The sequence below is a fragment of the Monodon monoceros genome, unplaced genomic scaffold (assembly GCF_005190385.1).
Source record: "Monodon monoceros isolate NGI ecotype Baffin Bay Population unplaced genomic scaffold, NGI_Narwhal_1 Super_Scaffold_7, whole genome shotgun sequence".
Taxonomy (NCBI): domain Eukaryota; kingdom Metazoa; phylum Chordata; class Mammalia; order Artiodactyla; family Monodontidae; genus Monodon; species Monodon monoceros.
The window spans coordinates 19,852,755-19,866,865 of record NW_021703784.1 but is presented as its reverse complement, the minus strand read 5'-3'; the positions used below and the strand labels follow the sequence as shown (position 1 = coordinate 19,866,865).

General features: G+C 38.6%; 1 protein-coding gene across 3 annotated transcripts in view; it reads left to right on the top strand.

Moving 5' to 3' along the window:
• Nucleotides 1-12,481, top strand: part of DIXDC1 (DIX domain containing 1) — a 74,426-nt gene extending 61,945 nt beyond the window's left edge. For all 3 annotated transcript variants that reach the window (XM_029209015.1, XM_029209014.1, XM_029209016.1), the window contains 3 exons: nucleotides 6,547-6,652; nucleotides 7,589-7,697; nucleotides 9,257-12,481. In XM_029209015.1, coding sequence (XP_029064848.1) covers nucleotides 6,547-6,652; nucleotides 7,589-7,697; nucleotides 9,257-9,337 — 296 coding nt within the window. In that variant the 3' untranslated portion in view covers nucleotides 9,338-12,481. The remainder of the gene's footprint in view (nucleotides 1-6,546; nucleotides 6,653-7,588; nucleotides 7,698-9,256) is intronic.
• The last annotated feature ends 1,630 nt before the right edge of the window (nucleotides 12,482-14,111 follow it).

Sequence of the window (14,111 nt, the reverse complement as noted above, 5' to 3'; positions counted from 1 at the left end):
TTGTGGGAACAGAGTCTAGAGAAAACCTGTTTTGGTGGTGGAGGCCCAGAGCAGGGGAGCACCTGTCACTGCTGGAAAAATGTGAAGCCCCATCTGGACCTTTGTCCCTTAAAGAACAAAAGTCTTAAGCCACTAAGAAAGGGGAGCAAATTCTGTTGCCCCTCCCTCCCTTTCCCAGGCAAAGGTGAAGACCTATTTCAGCTAGGGGGAAGAAAAAAGGATGAAAGCACTCTCTACCCCAGGGGAGTGGCAGGAAACTGTATTGGGCTCAGATCACTAGAGGTTGCCTACCACTGGGGAAAGAGTAGGATCACTGAGAAAGCCCCACCCTCAAGACTGAGGTTGGATCATGACAACAGAGAAGCCCCCCTTATCCCTCACCACCAGATGAGCAAGTACCGTGTAAGAAGCAATAGCAGTCTGCCTCTGTGGGAGGGGCACACGTGTGAAGAAACTGACTCTGAGGCATAGGCACACAAGTAAAGTCTAAAGTTGAGGGTGGAGCAGGATTATTGAGGAAAAACCCTCCAGCAAACCAGCTACCTTCCTAAACATAACCCTAGAGAAATTTGAAGATGATGGTGTGCTGAAAGTAACCTTAACAAAAATCCCAATCCCAGCTCAATTCCTGACTAGATTGGCTCAGCTGTCCCCACCAATGGCCGGGAAGTACAAGCAGTGTGCCCATTTCTAGACATAAACCTTTTTTACCTTAGTCTCTACTGTCTTACACATGATGTCTGATAGTCAATAAAAAAATTATGAGGCATCCACAGAAGCAAGAAAAATAAAAGCCACTGTCAAGGGTCCATAAGCGTCTATTCAAGAGTAGACTCAGATATGACTAGGATGTTGAAACCATCAGAAAAGGAATCTTTAAAAACTGTGTTAATGGCTGAGGTAAAAATGTTAATATAATGCATGTACAGGTGAGGAATTTTAGCAAAGATATGGAAATTATGAAAAGGAGTCAAATGGAATGTTAGAAATAAAAGTAAATATTACAAAGATAAAGGGTGCCTTCAGGGACTTCCCTGGTGGTGCAGTGGTTAAGAATCTGCCTGCCAATGCAGGGGACACGGGTTTGAGCCCTGCTCTGGGAAGATCCCACATGCTGCGGAACTAAGCCCATGTGCCACAACTACTGAGCCTGCGCTCTAGAGCCCCCGAGCCACAACAAGTGAGCCCGTGTGCCACAACTATTGAAGCCCACTCGCCTAGAGCCTGTGCTCTGCAACAACAGAGGCCGCCACAATGAGAAGCCTGTGCACCACAATGAAGAGTAGCCCTTGCTCACCACAACTAGAGAAAGCCCGCGTGCAGCAACGAAGACCCAATGCAGCCAAAAATAAATTAATTAATTAATTAAAAAAAAAAAGTGTGCCTTCAGCAGGTTCATCAGGGTCATCAGAAGACTCAACACAGCTAAGGAAAGAATCAGTGAACTTGAAGATAGGTCAATAGAAATTACCCAAACTGCAATACAAAAAGAAAAAGAGTAGGAGAGAGGAAAAAACAAACAACCCAGAGCATCCAGTAGCTGTGGGACGATATCAAATGGACTAAGATACAAGTAATTAGAATCCCTGAACAAGAAGAGACAGAACAGGGCAGAAGAAGTATTTGAAGAGATAAAGGCCAATTATTTTCCAGAAATGCTTTAAAAACATCACACTACAGATCCAAGAAGTGCTGAGCATTCCAAGAAGTATGAATAGCAAAAACAACAAAAGAGTCAAATTGCTGAAAATCAAAGAAAAGAGAAAATCTTTTCCCCCTTGAAGAGGGGAAAATTACTACATACAGAAGAACAAAGATGAGAATTACAGATTTCTTATTAGACCTTGCAGGTTATAGGATAGTGGGGGGATATTTTTAAAGCACTGAAAGAAAAAAATCTAGAATTCTATAAAAATTTCTATAAAAAAAACTAGAATTCTGTAGGTAGAGAGTATATATATATATATTTTTTACACAAAACCAAGAGAATTCATAACAAGCAGACTTGCGTGGCAGGAAATGTTAAAGTAATTTCATCAGACAGGAAGAGTATGATATGAAAGAAACTGGGAGATGCAAAAAAAGTGGTTAAAATGAAGGTAAATATAAAAGACCTTCCCCCACTTATTTTTAATTGCTCTAAGAGATAACAGGCTGTTTAAAGCAAAAAATGTATTGATGTATTACTGGTTTATGCCATATGTGAAAGTAAAATGTATGACAATAATACAGAGATTGGGATGGAGGAATTAGGACTCTACTGTTGTCACTTCTGTAGTTCTTACATTACATGTGATGCAGTAAATATCATTTGAAAGCTGACTGACTAATTAAAGATGTGTATTTAAATCCAAGAGCGACCACTAAATTTTTAAAGAATTAAATGACAAAATTAATAGTGGAGATAAAAAGGAATTGTAAAAATACTCAATCCAATAGCAAAAGAAGTAAAATATCTCACTATTTAAAATACAGTTTCCATGTTGAAATGGTGTATTCAAACTGAGAATCTAAACACACTGGGCTTTGAAGACAATACCAAAATATATACATGTACACATACATATATACATATATATACATATATACACATACACACATACACACTCCAAAAGCAGGGAGAAAAAGAGGATAAAAGAGAAAAGGAACAAAAAACATGGAACAAATAGAAACAAGGGAGATGATAGATTTTAAAAATAATCTGGTTTTTATTACATAGTTTTTTACCACTTACAAAATTATTGTTTATCAGCATCATATTAATTGAGAAGCAGCCTTGTTTGATGGGGAAAACATAGCTCAACATTGTGAAGATGGTTCATTCTCCCCAAATGATCTATAGCTTCATGCAATTCCAATAAAAATCCTATCAGACTTTTCGTAGATATAAACAAGCTGATACTAAAATTTATATGGATGAGACTAGAATAGTTAAAAAAAAAAGTTAAGAAAAAATAAAGTAGTTGAAGTGCCGCACTACCTGATTTCAAAACTAACTATAAAGTTAGAGTAATCAAGACAGTGCAGTATAGGTGAATGGATAGACACATAGGTCATTGGAACAGAGTAGAAAGTTCAGAAATAGACTTATATTTGGCCAGTTGATTTTTAACAACAGTGCAAAAACTATTTGATGGCAAAAGGATAGGCTTTTCAACAAATTATTCAGAAAAAGAGCCTTGACCCATACCTCATACCATATACAAAAGATCAACTCCAAATGGATCATAAACCTAAACTTAAAAGCTGAAACTGATTTGTGATGCCTTTTAAAATCATGTATTAAATTTACACACACATGTATATGCAAGGCTATGTTTCTGGGTCGTTTATTCTCTGAGGTTTTTGTATATGATTTTTATAGTATTGTCACCCTGAAACAGCAATTATCATTTTATCACATGAGTTAATGTTGAGTAAGACTATTTTTCCCTCATTAATCTTTTTCTGTTTTACTCGAAAAGCCTGTGCAATCCAACTCAGCCTTCTTCATTAGTCACCTGAAACTCCTCTCACTAATGTCATCAGTGACCTGTTTACCAAACCTGTCTTTATCTACTAGACCTCTGTGTGGCATTTGACATACTCTTACCTTCAAATTCACCTAAAATGTGTACATAACATTTTATCGGTCAGCTTGGGCTGCCGTAACAAAATACCATAGACTGAGTGACTTAAACAACAGAAATTTATTTTCTCACAGTTCTGGAGGCTGGAAGTCCCAAGATCAGGATGCCAGTGTGGTCAGGTTCTGCTGAAGGAGGGCTTTCTTCTTGGCTTGCAGATGGCTGCCTGCCTGCTGTGTCTTCACGTGGTGGAGAGAGAGTGCTCTGGTGTCTCTTCCTCTTCTTACAAGGGCGCCAGTTCTATGGGATCAGGGCTCCACTCTTATAACCTCATTTAACTTTAATCCCTCCTTAAAGGCCCTATCTGTAATACAGTCACATGGGAGTCTAGGGCTTCAACATATGAATGTGGGGAGGACACAACTGAGTCCACAGCAATATTATTTTCATGTTTTATTTTATTATAACTGTTTTGCTATTTTACCCCACTAGACTTTGAGCTCCTTAATGGGTGGGAATTGTACCTAGTTTATCTTTGTATCTCTAGTACTTGATACGTAATAGGCACCCAGTAAACATTTTAAATGGATGATACTTCTGTCCCCCTATCTTAGGTACTGGTAACTACCGTGCATCTGTTTTCCTAGATTATAAATCTTAGTTATTTTTCCCTTTCCCTTTTATCCTTGATGTTCAACTATATCCAAAGTACTAAGACTTTTACCTTCTAAAGTTCTCTCAAATCCATCCCTTCTCTAGCTCCAGGGCTATATCCTACCCTTCCTCATCTTTCAGATTATTTTAATTGCCTCTTAATGGGATTACTGTTTCCAGAATTTCTCCCATCCAACCCATACTAGACCCATACTTGCTGCTAGACTGACCTTTCTAAAATGCCAGTCTGATCGTATCACTTCCTTTGAATATCTCCCCAGAGCTTAAGACTAATATCTAAACATCTTAGCCTGGCAGAGTCCTTTGTGATCTGGGCCCTGCTTTATTATCCTCATCTTCCATTACTTCCCAATGTATTACTTACACTCCAGCCTTACTAGATGAGTTTCAGTTTTATAAATACATGATCCATCCCTTTTCACGCCTTTACAAGTATCCTTCATTCTGGGAATGCCCTTTCCAACTTCTATATCTGATATATTTTTTAGGTGCTTTGTTTAACAATTCTCCAACTATGGGACCTTTCTGACCTCTTCCAGGTAGAATTAACTACTTCATCTTCAGTCTTCTTGTGCAGTTTGTACCAATCTGATTTTAGTGTATTGTAATTATTTATTATCATACCTGTCATCTATATTGGACTGTGAAATCTTTGAGGTCAGAGGCATATAATTAATTTTATATTCTCAAAATCTAGTGCATGGTAAGTGCTCAATAAATGTTTGTTGAATGAATGAGTGAAAGGATCCATCATAAATTTAATGATAAGAGTGAATATTTTATTTTATTAAAAAGCCAGCGTGTGCCAGGCCCTGTTCTAGGTGATGGAGTCAAAGGAACATCGTGGCATGTAGGTTTCAATAATTGGCCTTCTTTGAAAAAAATTCTGAAAACTGATTGATTGCTGTGCAAAGAGAGAATGTTCCCTTGTCTTTCTCTCCTGTATTATTCATCCCTCCTACTTCCTTATTTTAAACCCCTTCCTAGGGAGTTCTCTCGTGGTCCAGTGGTTAAGACTCCATGCTTTCAATGCTGAGGGCCCTGTTTTGATCCCTGGTTGGGGAACTAAGATCCCACAAGCCGCACTGTGCGGCCAAAAAATCAGAAACAAAAACCAAAAAACCCCTTCCTAGAACTGCTCTCTGGTGGCTGCCTGTTTGATTGGGATAAATGCCTAGAATAAATGAAGAAAACGTGTAGCTGGAATTGCAGGAGTTGTTTTAATAAAAGTTAAATTATTTTTGGTCCTTGTGATAAAAGTTTTTAATTGGTCTTTTCTTCTATTCTCTTAAAGTCATAATCACAAGTAACTCATTGATTAAATTTTTCCATAAGTACCTATACAAAGAATAGAGACAAGATATGGATTAAGAAATTTAAGTTAAGAACCCCGGGGACCGGGCTTCCTTGGTAGCGCAGTGGTGAAGAATCCGCCTGCCAGTGCAGGGGACACGGGTTTGAGTCCTGGTTGGGGAAGATCCCGGATGCTGTGGAGCAACTAAGCCCGGGCGCCACAACTACTGAGACTGTGCTCTAGAGCCCGTGAACCACAACTACTGAGCCCGCGAGCCTAGAGCCCGTGCTCCGCAACAAGAGAAGCCATTCCAATGAGATGCCTACGCGTGGCAACGCAGAGTAGCCCCCGCTCACCGCAACTAGAGAAAGCCTGCATGCAGCAATGAAGACCCAACGCAGCCAAAAATAAATAAATTTATTAAAAAAAAAAAACCACGGGGACCAACACATATAGATCCTATGTAGCTAAGGGATAAAAGTAGACTTTTTGCCTTTTAGACTGGAAATATAAGGCCTCTTGGAATCTGAGTTTCTACGGTTACTTTGCTTCGGTGTTTCTTGTTCCTAATCAGTTGTCTTTTCATTGAAGTGCATGTGCATTCTCTACCACTGACCTCCGCAGTCTCAATGCTGGCAGTGTCTGCAGCTCCTGCTGTGTGTCTGTTCTGCCCTAGCTGAAATCTTGCCTGGCTTCTCTGACCTCTTTTGACTCTTGGCAACAGTGCCTGTCAGAACAGTTGCTGTTCCCCTGTTAGAATCACCTGTGACGGGTGAGAAATGATGGTCCTTGTGATAGCATCCATGTCCGAAGCACCTCTTGTCTTAGTGGCCCCAGTGGTGACTTCCTGTGGGTCACACACCCTGTGGACAAGGTGTTTGGCAAGAGTGTGAAAACTGTGCTATGACCTCAGGCAGCTTCATTCTCCTGGGACATTTTGAATAACTAGAAATGATGGGTTGTTGGAAGCAAATTGAATGTTCTGACCACAAAGTCTCTCTCTGATTGCAGAGCTGTCTCACTCACAGAGCTCTCCAACTGTCAGCAGCGCCTGCACGAAGGTGCTCTATTTCACTGACCGGTCACTTACGCCCTTCATGGTCAATATACCAAAGAGGTGAGATTCTGGGATCATTATTTCTCCTTTAAAAAGGACAGGAAGGCAGAATCATTAGTTACTGCCCATCTAACCAGCTGTAAGGTGTTTGAGAAGCAGTGTAGTAAGAAGGGCACAGGAGATAGAGATTCAAGTTCTAGTTTCACCACTAACCAGTGGCATTACAAGGTACAGACACAATAATAGTGCTTCCAATCCTGATATGCAAAGATGCTCCAAGTTAGGAAAGCAATTTTTTAAGTGTTCAAAATAGCTTCTGCTGATAGCTTTGGATTACAGCCTGGCATTCCAGGGCTACTTATTACTCATTGATCTTTGTTACTATTTGATGACTGCAGCTAACCTATAGAGAATTCATGTTAAAAACCTTCAAACACTCAATTAATATACTCCCTTCTAAGGTAAATGGCTTTGAAATAAAGATTTTTAAACTCTGGAACCAACTGCTGAGAGAGGTGATAAGATTTCCCTTTCCTAAAGAGTCTTGCTTGGTTTGTGTTAGAGGGGAGCTTTCTGAAGTAAAGATGGTGATACTTGATTTAATTCTACCAGCCTATAGAAATGGAATTGTTGCAAAGAAGGAAATCAAGAGAACTTAGACATATTGATAGTTTAACAAATTAGATTTCAGAGACTTTGTGTCTTATTTTCAGAGTAAAACAGAAAAAAAGTAATTTGGCTGCTGCCAAAGCAATAAATCTATTTTAAATTCTCAGATCAACCCATTTGTAATGCCATTTTCATTCCCTAATAGTGACTGGCTCCCTAACTTCTGCTGTTTCAGAATCGTCTGGGTTATCAAGGGTGGTGACCTAACAAGGCCATGCTGTTTCTGCCTCCAGAGACTTTGGCAGGGGCCTGGATTTAAAGCTGACATCTTATCTTTCCAACCTACTGATAAACGGTCTATTTCAGTGTTCTCTCTTTTTGTTGCAGGTTGGGGGAGGTGACACTGAAGGATTTTAAAGCAGCTATTGACCGGGAGGGAAGTCATCGGTATCACTTCAAAGCACTGGATCCTGAGTTTGGCACTGTCAAGGAGGAGGTACAGAATCCACAGGGAGTCTGGGTGGTATTGCTGGTTGTTCTTGAACCCTAAAGACTTCTACTCAAGGACTAGTACCCAGAAGTACCTCAGTTCCCTAACCAGGTCAGAGGAGTTTCCCAGTGCCTCCGACCAGTTGATTACTCTAGACTGAGAAGGTTCAGGGAATGGCCCAAGAAGCTGATAGCTTCTTTAGTTCAAGGTCTTAATCACTCTAATCAAACTTGGATAGAATTTTTATTTTAAAAAGGAAAAAGTTTTGTTAGGGAAAATGAAGAACCTACATTGAACAAATGCTTGGCTTTCGAGTCTCTTTTCTATCTGTAACCAAACCTTAGAAAACTTTCTGCTTCCTATGTAGAGCAAAATAAACAAACTGGCATGAATATATGAAACTGTATATTGTGGTGGTAGTTTCTCATATAATGAAAATGAGGAAATTCTGCAAAGTCATCTATGCTTATTCTCAACTCCTTGACTATTTTCTTAGCTTATACTTCTACTTCTCTTTGTAATATATCTGCCAAAAACAGACCTTTTCTTTTTTTTTTTTTTGAAAGAGAGTTCTGAGTCATGACGTATTATGAGCGCTCTCATAGTGGTTACAGAATGAAAAAGGTTGGAAAAGCCAATACTTTATTTTGTAAAGATTTCCTGGACTTTCTTGGCGGTCCAGTTGTTAAGACTCCTCACTTCCACTGCAGGGGCCACAGGTTTGATCCCTGGTCGGGGAACTAAAATCCTGCACGCTGCGTGGTGCAGCCGAAAAAAAAAAAAAGATTTTCTCACTGAAATGTTTTAATAGCCCTTTCTATTTATTAGTGGCTTAGGAAATGAATTGAACGAATGAGTGAAAAGAACTGCATGCACACATGTTAAGATTGGTCTTTGTTCTAACCCTTTCTTTACAATGCTTCGGGCCAAAATTTTCCCCTTTCTCATTTTTTAAATGCTTATAGTACTGCTTTCTTTTGAGAAGCCCAGAGTGCTCTATGGTTAGTAATTTATTAATTCTTATAAATCTCTATGAGCAAAGCAGTACTAGAGGGATGCTTTTACCATTTCATATATGCGGAACTAAGGATATATAAAGCATATATATATATATATATATATATATATATACACACACATACAGTGTTGACCTTTGAACAGTATGAGTTTGAACTGCATGGATCCACTTATATACAGACGCTTTTCAATAAATACCTACTACAGTATTACACAATCAGCAGCTGGTTGAATCTGAGGATGCAGAACTGTGGATATGGAGGGCCGACCGTGAAGTTATATGTGGATTTCTGACTGCACAGGGCCAGGGCAGGGAGGGGGGCGGGCAGTGTCTCTAACCGCTGTGTTGTTCAAGGGTCAACTGTATATATATATTTTTTACCAGTTATAACTTTAGGGACAAAACCAAAGGGACATAGGCTCTAACTCAAGGCTTTCCTCTATACGTTTTTATCCTTTATGTCTGAGATCTTCTTTTTCAACCACAGATGTTTAGTGAGACCCCCTGTCTTATAATTTTTTCATGGTGGCTTTTCTTCTTTCTCTAGGTTTTCCACGATGACGATGCCATCCCTGGATGGGAAGGGAAAATTGTAGCCTGGGTGGAAGAAGACCATGGAGAGAATTAATGCTGACTATTAGATTGAGGGCTTGTGGAACTTGGCAGTCCCTGGCTGCTTCACTCAGGAGAGAAGACTAAAACCAGAATACACTAAGAAGTTTTTAGTTTGTGCTGCCAAAACAGAAGCTTCTCCAGGCGTGACAGCTATAGGCCAGTCCTATTTCTGTGCCTGGCACGTGTGGTACTTAAAGTCCCTGTCCAAAAGTAGACCATGGGTTCTTGTGGAGTTCCTTGTCCGTGGGAACACAGTGTTTTATTCTACTCTGAGGACAACAAACCGAAGGCCTTAACCAATGGGGATGGATGATCCCACTCCTTTATGGGCATGGCTGCTATTATCTGGAACCTGGGAACTGGATGTATCACTCCTGTGTGTTACAGTATTATTTTAATTGGCCTCAGTGGTTGCAGCAGAGTACCAGCGTTTGTACTCACAGACAAGGTGAAGGTACCAGCTTTTTTGCTTCTTTGCAGCTATTGCAAACCAAGAATAACTCATAAGGTGGTACCAAAGATGAAAGCCCACTCTTCAGGAATTTTTTGGACTGGACATGGATGGTGCTGAATTGTTGAATGGATTGAAAAAGGGCTGCCCATATTGTGCTATATACTATGCTAAAACCATAATTAAGTAAGACCTTGGGCTGCCTCTTGTGTCTTAACTGGTTTTGCAACTTGTCCTTTTAGCCCACAGAGGGCATATTTCATGTACTGCTCATTTTCTCTGGGGACTCTTTAACTTTAGAGCCATTTTTTCCCCTTCCAACTGATGAACTTTGTGTTTGAAAGGAATAAGGAGTGAAAGTCTCCTTTCAAATCCAGGCGGGTATGGAAAGGTGCTGCTACCCATGTCTTCTTGACTTTCTTTCTCTCATGACTTTCTTTAGCTCATGGCATCTCCTTTGCAGTCAAAAGGAAACAGACCATTAGCTTCAGTATTTGTGATTTATAAGTACTGAGCATGAGTTGCTGGTCTACCCCTCTTCATTTCAAGGCCAGAGTTATTTTCTATTATATATTTAGTCTAGGCTGATCCTTTGGCCACAAAAGAAACCATGGGGGCATGGAGCATGAGTTGTGAATGGCAGGGTTGATTCTGGGTGATAACACCTAGAATCCTTTCTCATGTGCAACACTGTCAAGTGTAGAAGCTAAGATTTAAACTTTCAGAGATTACTTTATACCTTGAGTTTTCTCATTCATTCACAAAGCACCATCAACCAATCAGATGTATCAGTCTCTCTGCCTGTGATCACCAGTGTACACTGCCAACCAGAAGAGTCAGACAGATCAGCTGTGGGTTCTTGACCTGTCTGTCTCTAGTTCATCTCCCCTTTTCAGCCATTTCAACAGACGACTGATCGGAGCTCTGAGATGACATTTTGTTGTTTTATATAGATGTGTCTTTAAGTTCATGTTTGGAGAATTCTTTTCTACTCATTTGCTTTTTGTCCAAGAACCATGTCTATTTTTATAACTTGAGTGAGAGTTCTGTATATTCTCACATTCTGTATACTAGATCCATTTTCTAGAGAACCTAGTTGCTTTTATAAAAGCCTGTTGCTTTTATACAGGCTCTGCTCTTCTTACCAGCCCTTGTGGTTTCGGAACAAGCTTTATTTTATTACAAGTATACTAATGACAGATTATTCCAATTCTACCAGCCATTTTAGTTATGGAGTTAGTTTTACGGAACCTATTTGATGGCTCCTCTAGCTGACAGAAGGAACTCAAAAGACACCTGATGTCCTTCATGTAAGTTTACCTGGTTTCCTCCTACTGAAGAATGATTTCTCATCAGAAATGACTGGGAAAATTTGGGAAAGTCATTTATAAGCAAGAATAATTCATTATGAAAGCAAACAGAAGAAAACAGTATATTCCCCATTCCCCCCCCAGCCACCCACCCCCAGGAAATCTGGAGAAGAAGTCCTCATGTCACCAGTTTCTCTGTTGCATGTATTTTAGTGTTTTGCTATAAGACAGCATGAGGGTTATCAGGCCAAAATTTGTTATTGTATTTTCAGTACAATGTATCTTGAACATCTGTCGCTTAAATCAGTTTTACTTGTCAGTTTTCTTTCAGCAAACATTCTTACTATTATGTAGAATTTAACTTTTCAGAGAAAATTAAATCAGAGAAAATTTTCAGAGTCCTCTACCTTCTTTGTCTTTTATCTCTATGTCTTTTGGAAAAGGAGCTGCATGGCCTTAGTGCCTCCACAGAAAGCTTAAGTTGAATTAATAGCTCATTAATCTCATATGCCACGGGTGATACCTAAGCACCCCCATTACAGGATGGCACACCAGAGTGTTTGTATAAAATGTGTTGGTAATCCTCATTCCAGTTTCTAAACAGAGGAGCCTTCTAGGAAGAGTGTGCATTGATTCATTCTGGTTTGAATTGTCCCCTATTTGATACACTAGGAGGCCTTTTGACTTATTCAGAGCATTACCCCCTACTGACATTTGTGTGGGACAGTGCATCCTGCTACTGCTGAAGTGCTCTTTCTTTGAGAAAACTAAGGAACTAGAATGTTTAGAGTTCATGAAATAATCTCTAAACCTGATTTAAAAAATGACCCTCTCACAAAAACTAAGTTAGTAAAAAGCTCAATTCCTTAAACAGTCTTCATTTAAAAACTGAAGACTGTTCTCACTCAGTTAACTAAAGTAGCTGGAATTGGAACACTTTACAATTTCTACCTAAAGAATTTAGGTTAAACTTACTTGGTAATATCAGTGCTGCTTACTGACCAACTTTCCAGCTCTTTTTGACCAGGAAGGTTGTAAATTAAGGAAAATATCTTTATACTCTGTATTCAATCCAAGAGGACTCTAATTACTTAAAATCATTTAGGTCATAATAATAATAATTTTCATTTTTTTCCATAAAATAAGCATTATGATTGCACACTCCTTCTATTGTCTGAATTTATGTAAGAGGTACAGCTTGCTTAAAATACATATGTAAAGTTATATTTTCTTAGAAACATGGATGTTTGCAACCATTGCTTTCAAAGAGATTATTACCATGTATTCTGTTTTACGTTTTCATGAAGATTGTGTTATACCAGAGGCTTCTGATTATCAAAGTGATAAACAGTTTTAACTGTCTGTACCAGATTTGTGACCTAATTTAAAAAAAACCCAGAAACAAACTACGAATAAAATGGAGTTTGCAAACTAAATACCATTAATAATTTTCACTTGTGTTTACTGACTGAAATTAATCAAGAAAGCCATTTACATTTAGTGAAAGAAAATTTCCTCAAGTGATCTCCCTGGTATCATGTTTACTCATTACTTGAGGAGTAATAGGATTACTTGGAGAGATAAGGATTACTTTATTGCTACAGATATTACTATTGGTATTTCTAATGTAAGTGCAAAATATCAATAGGTTATACTATCAAAGAAAATTCATTTACGTAGCACTTCTTTTGACATTATATATAAATGTGCAAACAAGTAAGAACCCAAGACTCTAAACTGTATGACAAAACAGTCTCTAATGCAAAAGCAAGAAACATTAACAAGAGGCTTTCAGGAATGTGTATTTAAAAGAACCAGAACTTTCAAATTAATTTGAAAGATGCCTTCCTAAAACTTAGCCTTCATTTATCACTTTAAATGTCTTATATAGCTAAATCTTTAGCCCTGGGTGCTTTCACTTGCCTTCCAATTACATATTTTCAACTATTAATTACAAGCCATTTTAACTGGGTTATTCCATTATTATGTTAAAATTAAACATGTAAAGAACTTTCACTACCAACTAATTCCTCTTTACATCTAACCCATTCTGTACCAGTAATATCATTCTACAAGTCTCAGGACTGATTTGACAAACCTAATTATTCCTAGCTTACCTCTGGGGTAAACTTACCACTCCTAGACTGTTTAACCTGTGCCCTCTCATGATTTAGCTACACCTGTAAAAAGTATATTCAAAATGCAAACTCGCTATGCACTGAAAGATGCAAAACAGGTTTAAGCAAGGCTACCTAAGTAACTGAACAGCAAACTGAAGATCATCTCATACAAAGACTAAAGTAATTTAGATCCAGTTATTCAAATGCAGTGGAAGTACTGTAGTAAGATATCTTAGCCAATTCAAAATCGTTAACATTTTTATAATAATTTACAGTTACAGTATAAGCCCTTTCACTAATCACAATTATTCTTACGTTGCTTCTTCCAGTTGTTACTCATAAGTAGTTTTACATTATGGTAACAATATAATTGCTCTACTCCTATTTTTATTTTATTTTATTAATGTTTTGGCCACACCGTGGGGCATGCAGGATCTTAGTTCCCTAACCAGGGATTGAACCTGCGCCGCCTGCAGTGGAAGTGCAGAGTCTTAGCCACTGGACCGCCAGGGAAGTCTCTCTACTCTTAGTATTTCAAATGTGCCTTTCCATTTAATCTGGGAATTTTGTTTCTCACTTGTACTCCCTGCATATTATTCTGCCAGACAGCCGTGCCTGCTTAATCTTTTCCTCATTTTTGGATAGTTAACGTTTTTCCAATTATTTTTCTGTCATGAAGATATTAAAACTTTTTTTTTTTAACCTTATTTTGGATGCCTTAAGGATACTAGAATAGGATTTGGGGGAAATGTGCAAACATTTTTTCCCTGGTTCTTTTTCCCTACTATCCTACCATCTCTAAAAACAACCTCTCGACGAATGCATCTCCTTCTCTTCAATCTCATTAATACTGAGATGTTAGACTTTTTAAAGTTTCCAATTTAAGTAGGTATGATATAGTGCCTT